This window comes from Stegastes partitus, unplaced genomic scaffold (genome assembly GCF_000690725.1).
Source record: "Stegastes partitus isolate 25-593 unplaced genomic scaffold, Stegastes_partitus-1.0.2 Scaffold63, whole genome shotgun sequence".
NCBI lineage: Eukaryota > Metazoa > Chordata > Actinopteri > Pomacentridae > Stegastes > Stegastes partitus.
The window spans coordinates 48,559-68,140 of record NW_007577794.1 but is presented as its reverse complement, the minus strand read 5'-3'; the positions used below and the strand labels follow the sequence as shown (position 1 = coordinate 68,140).

The window sequence follows — 19,582 nt, the reverse complement described above, 5'->3', positions numbered from 1 at the left end:
TTCTGTGATTTTACTTATTATTTGTATGTTTACAATGGAGGGGCAAAAAACAGCATTTGAAAATAAAAACTTTTTATAAAAGGGTTAGCAACAACAATTGTTTTGTGAAATGTTTTTGTTGTCTCTGCATTGCATGTATATTTTTAAGACTTCAAACGATAATGGGAGGCTTACATTTAAATTTGTGTAGTGTAGCATTTACAAGCAATAGATACACATTTAATGATTGTTTACTAACTCAACATAATGTAGTTGTAAGAAGATAGAAAGATTTTTTTCAGAGCATTACAACTACGCTCTCTTTCATTAAGTCTTTAAACTCCAGTTATGGATGCCAACAGGATGAGTTGTTGACACATCAATAAACACCTACATGTTACATGTGTTTACAGCTCAGTCAGTGTGCTATAATGTTAGCAGAGGCCATTACAGATGCACTGATGTAAAGCTTGAACTTGTAAGTGATAAGTAGCAATTAATTTGAAATTAGCTGGTTCCCTATAAAAATGGCAATATGGTTTTATGTGTTTTAATAGTGTCAGTGACCGATCAGGTAGGATTATGAAAGAGATTAAGGAAAACATGGAAACTGCATGTAGCAGCCTCTACAAAGCTCCTGTTACATGTGATTGGATCAACATTCTTCCAACAGGTCAAAGTCTAACCCCCTCTTTGGCCTGTTTACTTTGGTTACATCAGCTCCCAGTACCATGAATATATGTTGCATCTAAACAAGAGACTGTTGGTGTCCAGTTTGTGAGGCAGTGAAGTGAAGACGAAGTTAAGAGTGTGGAAGCAAATGAAACAGAAGAACATCTTGAGTGAAAGAGAAAAAAGCCACCTTGAAGATGAAGTGTGCTGCTGTTGCCGTGTTGCTAAGTCTCCTGTCAGTGGGACGCTCTGCTCCTCTGAGCGACTGTGACACTGTGCTAAAACCAGTAGCCATCAGCAGAGAATATGTAAGTTCTTCACTGCTTTGCTTTTCCAGAGGGTTTTTTTTTTAAGATGACTAGACTGAACACACAGTAATTGAGAAAAATGTTGAAATTCCTATATTTGGGGGTTTAATTAAGGTGAAATAAACAACCTCTGCAGTCTTCATTTCTGAATGAAACACAAACCTATTAAAGAGATGTGAAATGGGAACCATAATTTACTTAAAAGCTGTTTTGAGGAATCTGTAAGGAGAGACTGATTCAGTGTGTCAAAGCCTGTTGATGCTTCTAACTACAATACAGTTCAGTCACAAGAAGTAAAAGCTATTGCTGGTGCAATCATACATGAAGCAATTCTAGTAGCTTGTAGGGAATCCAGATGTTTTGGATTGTTGGGTGTTTCTGTTTCTGCCTTTGAGAAGCGCTATGAGATGACTTGTTGTTGTAAATATGCGCTATACAAATAAAATTGAATTGAATTGAATTGAATAGTACATCTGGCAACACACAGCAATAACCTACGTTGTTGCAGCTCCTCAGTCCTTTCTCACCATTTTTGTCCCTAACAAAGTGCATGTCGTATATACTATTAGTTCTCTGTAAGCTTAATTTTAGGTCCTGCAAACGTCTCAGCCCCAGCAAATCACTTCAGATAACACTATATTTTATAAGTGCTTTACTTCCTGGTTCTAATTACAGACAAAAAAAAAACAGTAATGTCCTCAAAATGTGATCTAAACACAGGTAAATATTCCTCATTCGTTGCTGTCAGTGGTTGTAAGAAACTAAGTACATTTACTCAAGCCCTGTGTTTAAGTACAATCCAGTAATTCTTGTACTTACCTTGAGTAATTCCATTTTATGCTTTAAACTTTCACTTCCGTCCATTTCAGAGGTAAATACTCTATTTCCCATTCCACTGCATTCATCTGACAGCTTTGGTTATTTTAGAGATGAAAATGTTGCTCCATGGAAAATTTCACAGGCTTGTAAAATGATATTAAAGATTAAATCAGTGTTTTTATTGATTTGTTTAGTAACTTTTTTGAATTCTAGCATCTAACAAAAAGCAGTTTGTAGTCAGAAGTTCATTTCAATAAATGTTTAAATGATTCAAAATCTCACCAAAAATCAAAGTTAGAGAAAAAAAAAATCCAAAAACTGAAAACAGATTTGTGCATCAGAACTTTTTCTCATTTCCTCACACATTGACCCTTAAGATTTATCTGTTGTCCCTGTATAAAAAACTGTATATAAAGTAGTTCAAACTAACTCCACTTACAGCAGCTACAACAGTAACATGCTGTTGACACACTGACGCTTCACTAGTAATAATTATATATATAAAAAAGATATATATAAAAATATATCAGTCCGAGAGAGCAAAACCAATACTTTTACTTTAATAATTTACCTACATTTTGCATGTATTTTTTATCTAAGTTGGATTTTCCATGCAAGACTTTTACTTGTAATCAATATATTTTTGCATTATTGCATTGGTTCTTTTACTCAAGTGAAGGATCTTAAATAATAATTATGGATTGTTCTTTGTTTTTTTAGTCTCCAATTGTATAACACTGATGTTGTACTGTCAGCATATGTAGTTTAGTTTTTCAGATATGTATACGTGTCACTATACATCATCAATAGGTAAGAAATGCTGACATGCAGGATGTTCTGTGCTGTGTCTGTGTGCTCCAGATGTTGGGGAGGTGGCTGTACATTGGGGGGAGCTCTGACCTCCCAGGAAGCCGCTCGCTGGGCCACCTGATGTCCAGTGCCTGGGTGCACCTCAGTGAAACCTCCCAGAGCAACATCCTCACTCTAACCCAGAGCCAGAGACTGTAAATTCCCAGCCACACTTTCTCACCACAACACAGAAACAAGACATTTGCAGCCAATAAGTAGAATTTCTAAAGATGAATTCTGATGGGTCAAGAATTTTTGCAAACTAAATCGCCAGTCTGAACCACATAGCAGAAAGAACTACTTTCGCAATTTTTTTTTGCTGTTGTTGCAGTAAATAATTTTGCTTTCATACAATTAGTTGAATATTTTCGCAGTTTTGGGAGCTTATGTTTCACTTGTTGAGCATTTTGTAACATATTCAGAGTAGTCTTGGTAGTTCATAAACAATAAAACTTATTTGTAATGTTCACCTTTTCATGTCTACATGGTGTGCCTTGCTATAATTTAGGTGCAAATACATTTAAAGCTGCATTAACTGATTTTCTGGCCAATTTGTGGGAGTGGAAACAAACTGGAAACACAATAATAGCACATTTTCAGTTTGTAAAGTTTCTATAATGAGCTTACTTATCAACAGGTGCAGTAGATATTGCAATTTTGGAGTCATCTAGTAAATGTGTCACAAATTAAACAAAACAAGGGGCTGAAAGAGGTTATGTTGGGTGCCTCGTTCTACTGGTGAGATGATCATATTATGTTCTAATGTCACTTTCATTGTCTTCCTCACAGATATGGCAAATGCTCGAGCCTAGCATACAATGTGACCTTTGAAAACAGCATAATGTTAATTGGTAAGTGAAGACGGCACGGATGGAGATCATTTAGATATTTAGAGGACGCCTGCATTCAAACAGTCACTTAATTTCTGTGTTTTGGGACAGAACAACCTTTCTACCTCAAGGAAGTCTACCTGACAACTGATCCCGACTGTCTGGTCGCCTATGAAGAAATAATCTCTGGCAGAGATACTTTTACCAGTCTTCTTATGTTTAGTAAGAAACACTCATTAATCCTAAAACCTTGAATGAGCACAGTGAAGTTAATTAATACATTCCTAATGACATCACTTTAAACCAAGCAGTAAGTGCATGTGAATTCAGAGCTCTTCGTTCGTAACTTTATGGTAGTTTTCCTTTCTTTTTTAAATTACGAAAGGTTCGATATTGAAGTGAAACTTCTGAGATTGTCCTTTATTCTGACATCTCTGTTTCCAGGCAGAACAAAGAGCGTCTCACCTGCTGCTCTGGAGATGTTAAAGAAACAAGCAGAGTGTTTGGGGATGACACCACCCATAATAATAGACCCAAACTATGGTGAGGAAGCACTTTCTTCTCTCCACATATTGTGCATTCATAATGTTGTAAAGAGCTGTTTGATTAATTTTCACTGTGTACGTAAACAGAAATGTGTCCAGACAACATCCGGCCCTCCGAGGGTCTCAGCGCTCTCAACTCCTTATTGGAGGCCAAGATGGGACATCGAGTTGCAAGAGTTCTGGATTATGTTTTTGATATGTTTGTGAACTGATTTTCAGTGGTGGAAAGATACAAAATATATTTACTCAAGTGTCGTACTTAAGTAATATTTTGAGGTACTAGCTGTTAACTTGAGTATTTTCATTTTTTCCCACTTTGTACTTCCACTCCACTACATGTTAGACGGGAATATTATACTTCTGAATGTACTACATTTTTCTAACATTTTTAGTTACTTTTAATGTTAGGATTTTACATATTTGATAATATAACAAACTTGTAAATTACAACAGATCATTAAAGATTATACCAGTCGTTTCTAACCTTTTTCTGGCTTCTGACATCTCATAACAAGCAGTGTGTAGTTTTTAACAGTTCCACCAAATATAGTTTTTTTCCCTCCAGACTTCTCTCATGGTTTAATTTAAATAAATGTTCCAGTGATCTAATATCATAAATAATAATAATAAAACTGAACACAAATTTGTCTATCTCAACTTTGTTTTTCCATTTTTCCTTTCCCATCTATCATCTAATGAGCCCTCAGATTTGTCTGTTGTCCCTGTATATAAAACTGTATATAGAGTAATTTAAACTTGCTCCACCCACTGCTGACACACTGATTCACTATTAACAACCTAATGAGGTCATGTATAAAAATGTATCAGTCAGAGAGACCAATCCGGCACTTTTACATTGAAGCTCTTATTAACATTTTGCTGCTCATACTTATGTACTTTTTCTTAAGTAGGATTTTTCATGCAGGACTTTTACTTCTAATGGAGTATTTTCACTTTGCTGTATTGTTACTTTTAATTAAAGGTTCCATACTGTGCCGCTTTTCAGCATATTAATGAATGTCTCACACGTCCCCAGAATGTCTTTCACTCATTTAGCTCAAAATACTGCACAGATGGTTCAGGACTGATCTAAACAGACTGTTTCTGTGTCTGTAGCTTTGAATGAAGCTCAACTGCTGCTGTCCACGCCCTCTTCAGGAAGAAGACTCTCTCTGAGTCTGTTAATAACAGTGCAGAGATCAACAGTTGATTGCACAGCAGCCGACAAAGACGTGAACCAGTGTGTGAGACCAGGCCTTTCTATTGCTTCTAACTTCCTCTCTGAGTGATAATTTCACATGGCAATATCACAAAATTCACAGCACAGCAGTTTGTCAGACAATGCTGCAGTTATAAAATCAGGATTTTAACAGTGTCGAGTAGCAGCATGGAATTGGCAGTGAAGTGGTAGTTAACATGTAATCTTAATGGGCTACATTTCAATCAATATTTTATTCTCATTCGGTTGCCTGAACAGAAACACAAAAATATTTGAAAGAGTTCAGAGAGTAAGAGAGAAGCAAATAGATGTAAACACTGACTTAGTTCATGTTGCACTGAAGCACAGGCGATATGAAAACACAATAACCCACGGGCTGTCCCTGTTTACAGTTTTTAAATCAGTCTTTAAGCATTCACTTTTAGTGATTGTCCGTCAGCTTTACAGTTCCCATGGTGCTCTGACTTGTAACGTTAGACACAGTGGCAGCACAATGTGCTAACACTGAAGAGTTTCCTGTTGGTGTGGGAATATGGCTGTCAACATAAGATTAATCTGTGAGGTTGTATGTTTCTCAAATGCTGGCAGTGAATGAAGACTCTCCTGTTTGCTCTTGCAGTCCACAACAGAACATTTAGTTTTGGTTGAGACATTTGAGAGTTAGCAGAAGCAGGGACAGGATTATGCAAAGTTTGAACTGGACAACTACTGACTTCACAGTTTCTACCGAGCAACTGGATTCAATTGTTATTGGCCTGGGGTGTGTGTAAAAAAATAGGTCTTTATTTCTTCCCAGTTTTTATTTTTTAAATCAGTGGATTTTCAACATATGGGACCTTTTAATGTTTGTGAACCTGTGTGATCTTTTCCAGTCCCAGAGTGGTTAACCTTGGAATTTGTTTGGGGTGAAAATCTTGTTGATACAAACTCTCCCCTGTGTCTGCCACATTATCTTTTTGTGTAAGTGCCAAAAAAAAAAGAACTTTCTGTCTCCCATGCCTTTTAGACCAGATTACACCACATATTTAAACAACTGAGGATGTTGTCATTTCATGTGGGCTGAACCTTGTAACTTTAAAGCCCCACTTTAAAGCTGGGACACATACAGTCAGCAGCACGCCACGATGGAGCTTGTTCATGTTGCTGTGGTTGTGTTGAGTCTTCTGTCTGCTGGCCAGTCATCTCCTGTGACCAGCTGTGAAAGTCTAACCCAACCTCTTGATTTCCAAGGAAGAGATCAGGTAAAACACTTATCTCATCTGTCTCACTTTCGTCATTTGTTTTAATGAAAAAAATAAATCCTACAGTCCATTAGTATGACTGTTTGTCATCTTACACAACCGTCTGTTTCAGCTGCTGGGAAGATGGACGTACTTAGGAGAAAGCACAGACATGCTTGGAACCAGAGCATTGACAAAGATGTTTATGGAGACCTCCTGGCTGAACTTCACTGCTGGTGACAACAGTGATACGATCAATACTTTTCAGAGTCAAAAAATGTAAGCTCGGGCCTAAATTTAAGTATTGTGTCATGGTTTTTAAGTTCACATTGTACTCAACAATTGGTATTTTGGACCCAAAGTGTTGCCTGGAGTATGAACTGATGTTCTCCATTTTAAACCATTTCAATCTTCAATTTCTCCTTGTGAAAGGTTGGGCCTTTGTTTCAGTGTCTCTTACAAACACACCTTGAAAAACAACACTCTCAGTATGGGTGAGTGGTATAAAGGAAACATGCAGTACCAACATTTTGACTGACCGCGTACCTGCAAAAACAGATTTGGACCTTGTGTCCAGAATTGCAGCAACCATTTTTGTCCTTGTTGATCAGTATATATGTATGTATGTATGTATGTATGTATGTATGTATGTATGTATGTATGTATGTATGTATGTATGTATGTGTGTATGTGTGTGTGTATGTGTGTATGTATGTATGTATGTATGTATGTATGTATGTATGTATGTATGTATGTATGTATGTATCCGCAGTGCAACCTTACTCTGGTTCTGGTATCCTGCTGAATACCGGCTGTCCTGACTGTCTTGTTCTGTATTCAAATTACACCATTGGACAAAGCTCATACAAAGTTCTCCAGCTCCTGAGTAAGAACAACAACTTCTTTATTTTTTTGTATATATGTAGTCAGCTGGGTCTCTCTTCAGCTTGTTCAGTCACCTACAAATCAATCTGCTATAATGCCACTAAGTATAAAGCTGTTGATGTACACAATATTTCATAATCTCTTTGAGTTGGCAGATTTCTGCCATGATGGAAAAGTTAGCACGTTTACCTGAGCACTACACTTAAATACACTGTTGGGGTAGATTTTTTTAATTTTTTTCAACTTTATTCTTAAAGAAAAATTGTACTACTTTCCAATACTAACCTTTCAAAAAACACCAAATTGGCAGTTAAACCAGTGTTTCCTGACCTTTTTTGGCCCCTAACTCCTTATAAAATCCAGTTGTGGGGCAGTTGGAGATGATAGAGATTACCCCTCTACACGTCTCACGTTGTTTCATTTAAATAACTGTTTGAGGCAAAAAAGAGGTAAAGGCATCCAATATTTCAAAATCAAGGGAAACTATAGCAATGAAATTTATCATCCATGTGTAAAATAGTTAAAAACTGGACCATGACCACAGTAAACAATAACGTACAGTTGCTTATATAGTCATGCATCACAACTACATAATGCTAGACAGAAGCAGCTCTTCCACTTTATTTTTGATACCTTTTAATACAATTTACAGTTAATACTTTTACTTCTAATGTAGTATTTTCACATTTTGGTGCTTCTGTAGTCAGTAAAGGATCTCAGTCTGACTTTAAACTGCATTATACTGTCCAACTGTGAGTCTATTTGTCCATAAACTGCATTAGGAGTTTACATGCTAGCAGCTCTGTAACACTGTACTAAGGCACAGAGGTCCACATAAATTCCAGTACAGTATTTCATTACACTTAATCATAGACGGACCACTATTACCATCCCTATTGCTACGGCTTTATTGGACACAATATTATATGCGTCCTTATGTTTTAAGCTATGAAGTGAGCCTGCATATGTCAGTACTGCTGTATAGGTTCTTTGCTTATCCTTTTTTGTCGCTCAGGTAAGAGAGCTAAGGTGTCGGCTGCTGAGCTGGAAGAGTTTAAAAAACAAGCAGAGTGCCTGAGCTTATCATCACCTGTTTTCCTGGATTCAGAAAAAGGTATGAACTTTTACTTGTATGCAGTAATGAAGGTTCATAGCCATGACTGTGATGTTTCTCATGCTCCCAAAGGTTGTGGACACGCACAGATGTTTTCACACAATGTAAAAGGTTTATTGCATGTTTTTAATTTAGGATGAAAACAGAACATACCTGAATTTTTACCCATCAAAAGAAAATGCAGATTGTGTCTTTCTTTGTACTGCAGCTGCAGCAGTTGCAAAATGTGTTTTGTCAAATGACCTACAATAAACTGCAACTGAAGTTAGATTTATATTGTGTAATATTAATTTTAGGTCATTCTGCATAATATCTAGGAGTTAGCATGCGCCATACACCTCTATGTGAGGCAAGACAGCAGGAATATGGAAAAATCAAACTTAAGTGAATTGCTACCATCAGACATAGCTGATTATTGCTGTCTACATCTCTAAGCAGTGTTTGATTCTTTGTTTCCAACTTGTTTTTGTTGATCATGGTTGATAAAGGTTGTGCTTTCATGAAATGCATTTTCCCTCAAAACAAATGAAACTAATTAACAGCTCTCTACCTCACAGGTTTCTGCTCAGATGAGTCTGTTTCCCAACAAAAAACCATTGACCTCAGTGATACCATGAACAACATAACCTCCGATCAACTGAGCCAACTGGACAAGATTCTTAGAAGTCAAGGTGGAGTGAAGACACTCATGGAAATGCTCACCAGCGCTGTTGGTCAAATAAATCCTAATTAACACAATCACAAATGTTATGCAGTGCTTACATAATGAAAAGCCACATCTATAAAGATGCAAAATACATATGAAGCATATCTGTTGCTCTTGTGTGTCATATTTCAGAAATAAGACATAAAGATCTGTCTTTTTGCTTTACTTTCACTGACATTGAGAATCTTTGCTATAAAATTGTGAATGCAAGACTTGAACAGTACGAATAACAGTAGGTAGGTATAATTTCATTTAAGCCTCAGAATGTTAGTGGACCATCTCTTTTCAATTTTCAACCTCACATTTTAGGTCTGCTTCTGAAGTGTTTGGCTGGTGCATCAAATTAGGTTTTTTTTGTACCCGGTGGGGGAATAGATTATCCAGCAGTGACATACATTTAATGCACACAGATACAACACAGGACAGCTAAACACACAATAAGATGTTCAGGTAAAAATAGAGAAAATCTAAACATTCTGCAAATAGTTATCTTTTTCCTGTGTGAGATTTCACTTCTGTCTGAGTCATAACTAGTGTGACCCTGAAACACAAACCCCGACCAGGTAAATAAGCAAACTTATTGACGTTGGGCAAACACAGATTTGAACTTTGTATCTACCTTTTTTAGCAGCATGTCTTTGTGTGCTCCCGAGAGCTTGTTCTCATATTAACTACCACCACCTTGTTGTAAACTGACTGTCTTCTGTTCAAGTTATTAAATAAGATGATAACAATGATAATGACAATGGTCACTGAGCTAAACAAACAATAAAACACAGTATTTCATACTTCTGTACAGGATCCTTTATTTTTTCATGTCTACAAGGCAAGAGAAGAACTCTGACTGATGCTGGAGGAGGTTATGTGGGGATGAATATACCTGTGGTTTTTGTACCTTTTTTTTTTATTATAATAGTTGCAGCAATTTCCACTATCTTTTCTATGAAGTTAGTGAAATTAATCCACACTTTGTCTGTGTTATTGTTGTTTGGCCAGAGCCTCCATCTTAAAAGACATACTACAGATTGGTTTGTCAATAAATAGAGGTCCAAGTGACCAAGTTTAAAATAGGCTGTGAAGAGTTCCAGCAGTTTTAGTTCCTTTTAAAAGATTACTTGTCTAGAAGCTGCGTTTGAGGCAAGATACTAAATTAATTTGATAAATGAATCTAGCTTCACTTTAAAGAAATGGCTTCACTACCACAGTACCTCTTCAAAACAAAACAAAAAAAAGAAAGAAAAGAAAACACTGACAGCTGCTGATCATTTTGTCTGGCAGATCGTAGTTCATTACATTCTGTGGTTGGTAGGTTTCCACTGATTTATTGTGCTAATAACCGAACAGCTCGGATAAAGACGTTGGCTGGCTCTCTGTGCTCACATACTACATTTTTACACAGCCAAATTCCCAATAAAGCTGTTCTCCTTTATAGCATTTTTGTGTTTTCATACAATGGAACAAGTGTAAACAGTGACTGGAATGCAGCACGTTAAGACTACACGTTAACCGCCAGTTACTTGAGGACCATTTCCAAGCTGCTGCTCTGCATCACTAGACTACTGATTTTTTAACCGCAAAATTGTTTGACAATCTCACCATACACACAAGGTATAAACAATGGTGTGCTGTGAATTCAGTGATATTTCCACGCCAAACGTTTTTCTGTTTGGAAAGACAGATCTCCAGAGAGAGTCTTCTTCCTGAAGGGGACGTAGACAACAGCATTTAAAGCTACTGACACTAAAAGCAGGAGTTATGCAGTCATGGTAAAATTAATGAGGTACTTTAACCTCTTAAGACCCGAGTTCTTGTTTGATATGCATTTTTCTTTTTTGCTATTTGATCTGATCAAATAGCAAAAATAAACATTATTTTAAAAAATATAAAGAAATTGTGTGTGTGTGTATACAGCAATATATTCAGACTTTTATTCCATATATTCAGACTTTCATTATATATATTCAGACTTTCATTCCATATATTCAGACTTTCATTCAATATATTCAGACTTTCATTATATATATTCAGACTTTCATTCCATATATTCAGACTTTCATTCCATATATTCAGAGTTTCATTATATATATTCAGACTTTCATTCCATATATATATATATAATTTTCCTAAACGGCTTGCCATATATATATATATAAATTAACTACCGTGGTAATATAACCCAAAATGTGATGTCAATGTATGTAGACACCTGGTCTTAAGAGGTTAAAGCACTGCTGCACATAAATAGGCCTCACAGACTTGCTGTGAAGTTTTGTTTTGCTTCTCACCCAAGAGCGCATCTAAACCACTTTTGGGTTGTTTACACAATTGATTTAATACAGTGAAGGTTAAAGTTTTGTAAGACCAACTGGTAATCACATGTAGTTAGTGAAGCCGCATGAAGTCTGGAATGGTGTGAAACTGCCTGAGACAAGATGTCTTATGTCACATTGGTCTTCTGTAAATGAACATCCCAGTTGTTTTAAGGTTAAGCCACCTCCCAAACACACAAATCTCTTCAAAGGAACTGCCCAGTAGTAAGCAGAGTTGATCAAGTCTCTGAAGTGAAAATCTCAAGGCTAAAATCTGCACTCTAGTTGCCTTTGGTGTACAATGGTGTCAACAAAAAGGACAACTGAGTTCACACTCAAACTACAAATCATACTGGGTTGAAGCGGAAAATGCCCATAGCCTTGTTTATTGGTAGTTTATTACTGTACATACATCTGTCATGAGTCATGTACATTTATCTTTCTCTCCCTCACGCACACGTACACACAGAACACTCAAGATTATATAAAAAAGACTCGTTTTCTGTGCAGGATTCAATCACAGTCAGATCTATGAAGAACATTTGCATCTGCATACACCGTGCACATACACATATATGCACACACACCACAAATATATGCATATGGCCTTATGCCTTAATTTACACAGAACAGACCACAATCAAAAATGTAGAAAAGTGATGATGAACCGATAGGCAAACCAGTGGTAATCAAGTGAATTTGGGTCTTGTAAAATATAAACTAACACTACGTCTGTCTTTGTGGGTGCATGGTGGATGTGCTTCCTTTGCTATCTAAAGAGGAAGAAAAAAGAGACGTTGGTTACCTTTTCTCAGGGATCTTTTTCAATTTCAGAACAAACTCCAAATGCATTGTTTCACAACTATTCAAGTAATGTGTGATCTGTATATTATACTTGACACCCTGGTGTAACTTTGGAACATACCTGACAGAGAGATTTTGCAATGCTACATTTCTTTTGTTTGTCTACTGTAATCCCCTGAGTGCGACCCATACATTCACCAGAGCTGAGTGAACGAAAAAAAAAGTGGCCTTGATCAAATTCTTGATGTACATATTCTCACAGTCCACATATCTTGATGTTTCCACAAAAGGTGTGTAAAGTGGGAAAAGCTAAATATTTACTAAACTCAAAAAAGGCCTTCTTTTTTCCTACTTGCTGGCAAAATGTTAAATATATGTTTTATAAATTAGATGTGCTTTATGTTGTGAATAGTCACCTATATCATGAAGTAGGATTGTTAGCTGGATAACTGAACTTAACTGTGCCCGGAACATTATTTTGTAAAATTTAAACCTACATTAATTGAACATGTGAGCATATCACCACCTTAAAAAGTTGCTATTGCAAACAACATTTTAACAAACAAACTCAACATGTGCTCTCCTCTTAGGTCCTTTACTGTTCTCCTCTAACTTCTAATGAAAATATCTGCGACATTAGTGGCTAAATGCTCCAGCATGTTCACTAAGAATTTTCTAAGTGTACTTTTAAGTGCTGAGCATGTAGCTGACAGTCATTCATCAGAGCTTTTTCTGTGAATATTGCTGCTGCAAACCAGATTAATGAGAACAGTGACAGCAAACCTGCATAGTAAAGGCCTGTCCCCATTGCATGTGTCATTTATAATTTCCAGGTAAATTTAAAAACTACTGCAGCCATTGAGACTGGTCCAATTGGATGCGCGTCACATATGTACAATTTGGCCTCTTTGGAAGTGAAGTCAAATTTAACCAAACCTTGAAAAATGGTTAACAGAGAATCAAAATCTGCAACTTGTGTCTCATGTGGTGGGACATCAGTGACTTGGCATTGAATCTAAACTCAAAATATGGCGGACCAACTACTAGATCCTATTCTACGTATGCACCAAAAAGCTGGTCATCACTGCAGGAAATGCTGGATGAGCTCATAGCGGAACTGTCAATTTTAGATAGTTTTTCACGCTGTGAAAAGCACGTTTCCTATGATACCTTAAGTGTGAACAGTTTTGAAACGTCCAAATAAAGACAAGAGATGTGACATTATTTGGCTTGTTCCAAAAGACACACGCAGTCAGAACAGGCCATAAACCTGCAGGACAGAAAGCCAAAAGAATGAGCTGAAAGACACAAAAGCTTTGTAGAGCAGAAAAGGGTGCGGGGTCAAATGTCAACACTAATATAAGTAACCTCTTTCCACACTGCACAGGCATTTTTTTTTTGTTAACATAAAAACATTGGTTAGTGCAACTTTTTAAATCCATGTGGCTGATCTGTATGTAGCTTGGTTCTACCCAGAGCTAACTTTCACAATCCTGCTTCATGATAGAGAACCCTGGTATCACGTAACACCCAGCAAAGAGGACCTAATCCTCTTGTTCACCCTAAACATTTGAATGTAATGAAAAAGGATATATCTAAAACAGAGGAACTTTCTGATGTACGTCCACATCCTCAACTGGAACACTCCTATGAGTGAGCCAAGGTCAGTAGATAAGTAAGAGAGGCCATGTAAAGGTGTTAAGGACAAAGCGACTGTGCTTTCGTGTCGACACGTGACCACAGAGAAAAAGGAAACAACCATGGCAATTCTTTGCAAAAATTAAGAGAGGCCTATTTCATGAATGCACACATTATATGCACACACACACTTATAAATTACAAAAAAATAAAATAAAAAATGGTTATGGCAAAGAAATGTTTCAAAGAAAGAACCCTGCTTTACAGAGTAAAGAACATCTCTTCATGTCTGATTTGTCTGTTTTTTGCTTGTTTCTCTGACTGACACACACACACACACACATACATAACAGTTTTACAAGCATCGACTGCCTCTCTTTCAACATAACAGTAAACAAATGTTAAGATACTTAAAAAAAAAAAAAGAAATTTTAAAAAGGAGAAGAAAAAATATTTTCTCTCTTCATTACCAGTGGCCGTCCTTACAATTTCCCTGTGACTCAGAAGCAGTTGCTAGGCAGCCAGCCCATCACCTGGACGCACACAATGCCAAAAGACAAATTATTCCAGGTAAACTGTGCAGCACAAAGACCCATTCATACTATGGACAGTACAGTCAGAGTGTGTGATTGTCACTGGGTTAGGGTGATGCACAGTGATGTGTGCAGAGACATGAGAGGAGGCGAGAGGATGTCCGGTACTTGAAGACTGACGTTACTGAGTTCAGCTATTCTGGCCACCAGCCCAACATGTTCCTGTAAGACTAGTATGTCCGCTACAGCATTGATTTGGATGAAGGCTCCTTTGGAGTTCCATGTTATGTTGCCTCCACAGCCTTCGGTAAGGATCTGGAGCACCAAACCAACTCTTACAAAAGCACTGGGGTGTATTTTTTGCAAGTGAAGTTGGCGGCGTGACATATGAAAGTGTTTGTTTTATCATGGTCTGAATGTGCCATGTGCTTCGGTTAGGGAACACAAAAGTGACAATATTCCAGTTGTGGCTCACGGACCTCAATTCGAGAGTCTAAGTCTCCAGCTCTAGTTCTAGTTCCAAAATCCGTAACACTGCCCATGGCTGGTTCTCCTCTGACAATCCCATAGATGGGCATACGTTTGCAGTGACATAACAGTGTGCCAGTTTGCCCGATGTTTCAAAGGTGAATTAATTCCGAAAACAAGTGTGGGGCTGCTGGATTTGTAAACAAGGCTGTAGATAAAGTATGTGTAGGGGGAAAGGGTCAAAGAGAAAAAAAAGGGAGGATCAATGTAAACACAAATACTGGAGTATTTCAGGAAGGGTAGTTATTTGGGAGCTTTACAGCCATTGTGATTCTGTGACAGAGCTGGGCAGCAGTGGAGGTTTTTGAACAGCTGCAGTCGGCCTAGTCCGGTCTGAAGATGGGGATCTTAGGTAGGAATTCTATTAGGATTACCTGCAGGTGATAAGAGAAAAGGTTCTTAGTGATGAGTCAGGGATGAATTTCAAATGTATCTAGTGCAAAACATGCAAGCCCCTTTCAGTCATGTACTCCTTTGCAATAATCTAACAGCAACCAAATGTGTCAGGTTCATGTCTGAAACCTGAACCTAATAGCATTTCTTTATTGCTTTCAACACGGCACAGGACTGACCTGCTGTCACATTAACAAATGGTCAGGCACAAACAACGACTCTTTGGGTTGTGTGAAGCTATTTGGGGAAGGCTCTTTACACAGTTCAGCACCAATATTGATAAAAAAAAAACATCATTTGCGTGAAAAATCACTAAACACCTTTCCCATTTACTTTGCTCTACAATGTCAGATCCATTACAAACTGAAATGTCCATAAAAATAAAACTTTACGGCAATGACGACAGCCACAAACAGTTCAGATTAATGATACAAGCCAAAAATGATTGCAATGTTTTTTTTTCTTGCCCCACAAAATGTTAACAGGAGATGAAGTCTAATATCTTGCGTCCAGCTGTTTGTAGGAGAGTTTGTTCTGAATTTATTAAATACCTGCAGCATCAGGATCTATATGAGCATCTCCAAAGCAAGAGGGTTTTTACGCATTTGTGCACATGGAACAACAGGCTGAGTAACTTCATTAAATACTTAGAATTATAAATCATCCCTTACATGGAGGAACACACAGAGTCACAGTTTATAAGCTGCAGACAAACCTTTTCTTACTTTGTGGCAGTTCTCAGTTTGAGCATTGGGCCATTGCAGGAAATATTGCAAATTAATATGCAGGACTGTTCGTGGCAATATTGGGGTCAAATAATTTTTTGCAGCATAAACATCAAATTTACTGAAGCATCACATATTCATTTGCTTGATTATCCACAAACACACTTTTCCATATAGCTTCATCAACAGTGACTGCGTATAGAAGCCCTTAAACCCATCTACACTGAGCATCAGTACTTGTAAGAAAAAACACATGTTCGGACCAACAAGGTTCTATCACAGGGCAAGTGTGTATTTATCAAGAGTTTTGGGGCAATTACATCCACACACAGGTTGAGCACTAAAACATTATCCACAACAAATACTTACATATTCCATCATGTTGTTGGTTTCACACTTCCTTTTGCTTAGTCTCCAATGCAAACACAACTGCAAATAGAGTGCAAAAGTGATCAGAAAATGTTATATAACATATCCATTTTCAGTACAAACATATCCATTTATGTCTATACTACTCACTTTGTGGTAAAGTCTGCTGTTCTCCCACTCCAAAAGTTTCTCTATAGATCGTCTCGTCTGGAATACAAAACACACATCACATATTGACCTATTATAAAGTGTCACACACTAAATTACTGCAGAATTCTTTGTAGATTTGGGTTTACTATACTGTTGCTGCAAACGCAACAGAAGTTGATGGATGCTTCTTAAGACTGGGATACATGTGAGTGAGCAACAGTGAAAGGATAGTTATCTCACCCTCTTGCTGAGGCAGATGACAGGCCACAAACTGAAGCCCAGTGTACAGCAGCAGCAGAGGCAGCCACACAGGAGCCACCGCACATTCACGGGGAGTGTTTTCCTCAGGCAGCTGTTTACACGGTTGATACTGGCTTTGAATTCCTCTGGTGCCACCTAAGGGAAATACACATTCATAGAACAGTTACTATAGTAACATTTTATAATTATGTAGAACAGATAATGGATGGAGAAAACACAATATTAAACAAATCAAAATTGTGACAGTACATGTTGACTAAAATGCAAATGTTGTGAAGCAGATATGAGAATGTGACTTTTTCATTGTTAATTTGCCTCAATAAATCACAACAACACACTCACCTTTCCTGTAAGTGCTGAAGGAAATTCTGACTCGAATTTATTACTAAGCCCAAACCTGTGGGGCAAAGAAGGGAGAAAAAAAAGACAAACATTTTACTGCAGCTACCTTAAATCAAAGATAAAAACTGCAGAGCCCAGCAGGTATCAGGAGTAAATTATTAATATTCACATTTATAATGTATCACGACAGACCTTTATAGATGCACCATCACTTTTGTCAGAGCCCCATAACAAAGACATGCTGCTAGACAATTGACAAAGCAAGAACGACCTGATATATAGTGGAACATTTTTAAAGGTCATGATGAAGATGATGCATAGTTCTGTTAAAACACCTCAAATACCTAATATATCAACGTACCTTAGTCCTACATCAAAACAAGTATATAGAAGCTCTCCATTTGGATGGTAGACATTAGACATACAAATTGTACTGTTTACTATGGATTACACAGCCACGTGTAACTGGAGGCAAAAATAGCAAACGAAAGAAATACAAAGACAGAGTGCTGACATCCAATGTGTGTGAGAATAAAGTAATTACATTTCACTGATGCATTTAAAGTGTAAACTTATTTTAGCTTGCAGGTAACTTTCTGACCACCTGACTGGACCAGACACGACATCCTTCGAACTTCTAACTGCTGCCACAACTTTTGTCGCTGGAGACAGCTGCTTCTGAGTAAAGTTTTCGATCCGAAAGTACAGTTAATTCACTTAAGAGAAGGCGAAATGCATTTATATATAAGAAGATATGGATATTTAACTATTATTTCAGTGGTAAGAACACCTGTTTGTCGACAGTATGTAGAAAAGTCTGTATTGTCGATATGGTATCTTATGTTGTCATGCTCGGTACAAAGCAACACAGTCTGTGTTCAAGTCCCTCAAAAGTGGAACTAATAACGAGGACACACTGCCTTGACTTGACAACAGCAAAACCAACAGCATTATTTATTGTGTGGCAGACACAGAAAGGGCCAGGTAAAAACGAAAGCCAAATCTAGGCAGCCACTCCTCGCTGTGTTAGCTCACTGCTAAGTTAGCAGCTAGCTGGCTATGCTAGGTCACCAGAGGCACCCAGTTAGCAGCCCAGTTTCCCACGTAGCCCTCGGCCGCTCATCGATTCACGGCAGCGGTGAACTGCCGTGTCGATCCCCCGCAATGGACGGCGGTTGCTTACACAGTGACGTGGCCGGACCCTCGCACCACCACCGGGTCCGGAGCGTACTTGAGGAGCTGCTCCTCCGCGGCCCTGTCCTCGTCCTCCTCTTCCTCCTCCTCCTCTTCGTAGATCTCATCAAAGTCCTCCATCATCGCACGACTCGGCCTCGCGCTTCCCGGGAGCGACACCGGGAGAGACACGATGACGACCGACAGTGAAACCTTTCCGAGAAAAAGTTTTTTTAAAAAGGGAAATCGGGAAGACGAGAAGACGACCACAGAAATACCAAGCAGACCCGGAGACGGTACAGCTCACATCGTTCAGCGAGCTCCGAAACAAAACATCAACATCCGCCGCAGTAGCCGTACGACACAGGAAGAAGGACGGACGTGCTGACGTCCTTCTTCTACTTTTTCTGTTTTTACAAAAACTCTATTTACAAAAATCTGCTTTTTAAAAATGTTAGATTTTACTGCTATTTTTTTTTAAAATAATAAATAGGGACACATCTAACTTCCTGCTCAGTGAAATTCAAGTAAGCTCTCCTTCCTGTTTTACTGTTTCTTGTTTGTGTATTGTGTATTTTTGCTAGTATTTTTCCGTACTTAATACTATATTTTGCATACTTCCTCTCGAAAACTACTAAAGACTTTTTTCTTTCTTGTACCCGTTATTTATATATTTATTCAAGGAAATTATAATAGTTAGGTCCACATATTGTTTCTTGCTCAGTGAAATTAAAGCTACCCCAGGCACTGTTTGATCTATGCTTTGGCTGTGTTTCCTGTTTTTATACCTATTTATGTTCTCATGTTTGTACTTTAATTTGCATACTTGTGTGCACTCACGTTTCTTTCTTTCTTTCTTGCTACCGCTACGCTCTATTTTTTTACTATGTTTGTATACCTGTAAATCTGATTAGACTTGTATTTTTACATACTTTATATTTTATTTTAAGTTATGTGCACTTTAAAAGTACTAATCTTTTGTCTTTCTTTCTTTCCATTTTTTTTTAAACAGAACTTGTCATTTGAGAAAATGTGTTGGATTTTACTGACCAATTTTATAATAAACCTGCTTATTGAACCGAAAGATACCTCAACACATGTTCCTTGTTTGTATACCTGTACATTTGTTAGTAATTACACATATGTTGTTATATTGTTTTTGCATGAATATGTACACTCAGGATGTGTTTAGGCTTCCTTCCTTCCTTCCT

The 19,582-nt window shown here is 37.6% G+C and overlaps 3 protein-coding genes across 3 annotated transcripts; 2 read left to right on the top strand and 1 right to left on the bottom strand.

Annotated features, from left to right (window-relative positions):
* Nucleotides 1–783: 783 nt before the first annotated feature.
* Nucleotides 784–4,477, top strand: LOC103353162 (uncharacterized). The gene is made up of 6 exons (XM_008275984.1): nucleotides 784–959; nucleotides 2,640–2,782; nucleotides 3,417–3,478; nucleotides 3,569–3,679; nucleotides 3,902–4,000; nucleotides 4,090–4,477. The coding sequence occupies exons 1-6, from the start codon at nucleotides 849–851 to the stop codon at nucleotides 4,212–4,214; spliced, it is 651 nt and encodes a 216-aa protein (XP_008274206.1). The 5' UTR covers nucleotides 784–848; the 3' UTR covers nucleotides 4,215–4,477.
* A 1,848-nt stretch (nucleotides 4,478–6,325) lies between these two features.
* LOC103353161 (uncharacterized) lies at nucleotides 6,326–9,934 on the top strand. The gene is made up of 6 exons (XM_008275983.1): nucleotides 6,326–6,462; nucleotides 6,575–6,720; nucleotides 6,874–6,935; nucleotides 7,214–7,327; nucleotides 8,342–8,440; nucleotides 8,998–9,934. Exons 1-6 carry the CDS (start codon nucleotides 6,346–6,348, stop codon nucleotides 9,171–9,173), a joined length of 714 nt encoding a protein of 237 aa, XP_008274205.1. The 5' UTR covers nucleotides 6,326–6,345; the 3' UTR covers nucleotides 9,174–9,934.
* A 1,890-nt stretch (nucleotides 9,935–11,824) lies between these two features.
* Nucleotides 11,825–18,704, bottom strand: chic2 (cysteine-rich hydrophobic domain 2). Its single transcript, XM_008275981.1, has 6 exons — nucleotides 18,382–18,704; nucleotides 17,199–17,253; nucleotides 16,836–16,991; nucleotides 16,596–16,652; nucleotides 16,446–16,505; nucleotides 11,825–15,332 (listed from the first exon to the last, which is right to left on the bottom strand). Exons 1-6 carry the CDS (start codon nucleotides 18,513–18,515, stop codon nucleotides 15,282–15,284), a joined length of 513 nt encoding a protein of 170 aa, XP_008274203.1. The 5' UTR covers nucleotides 18,516–18,704; the 3' UTR covers nucleotides 11,825–15,281.
* Nucleotides 18,705–19,582: the final 878 nt, after the last annotated feature.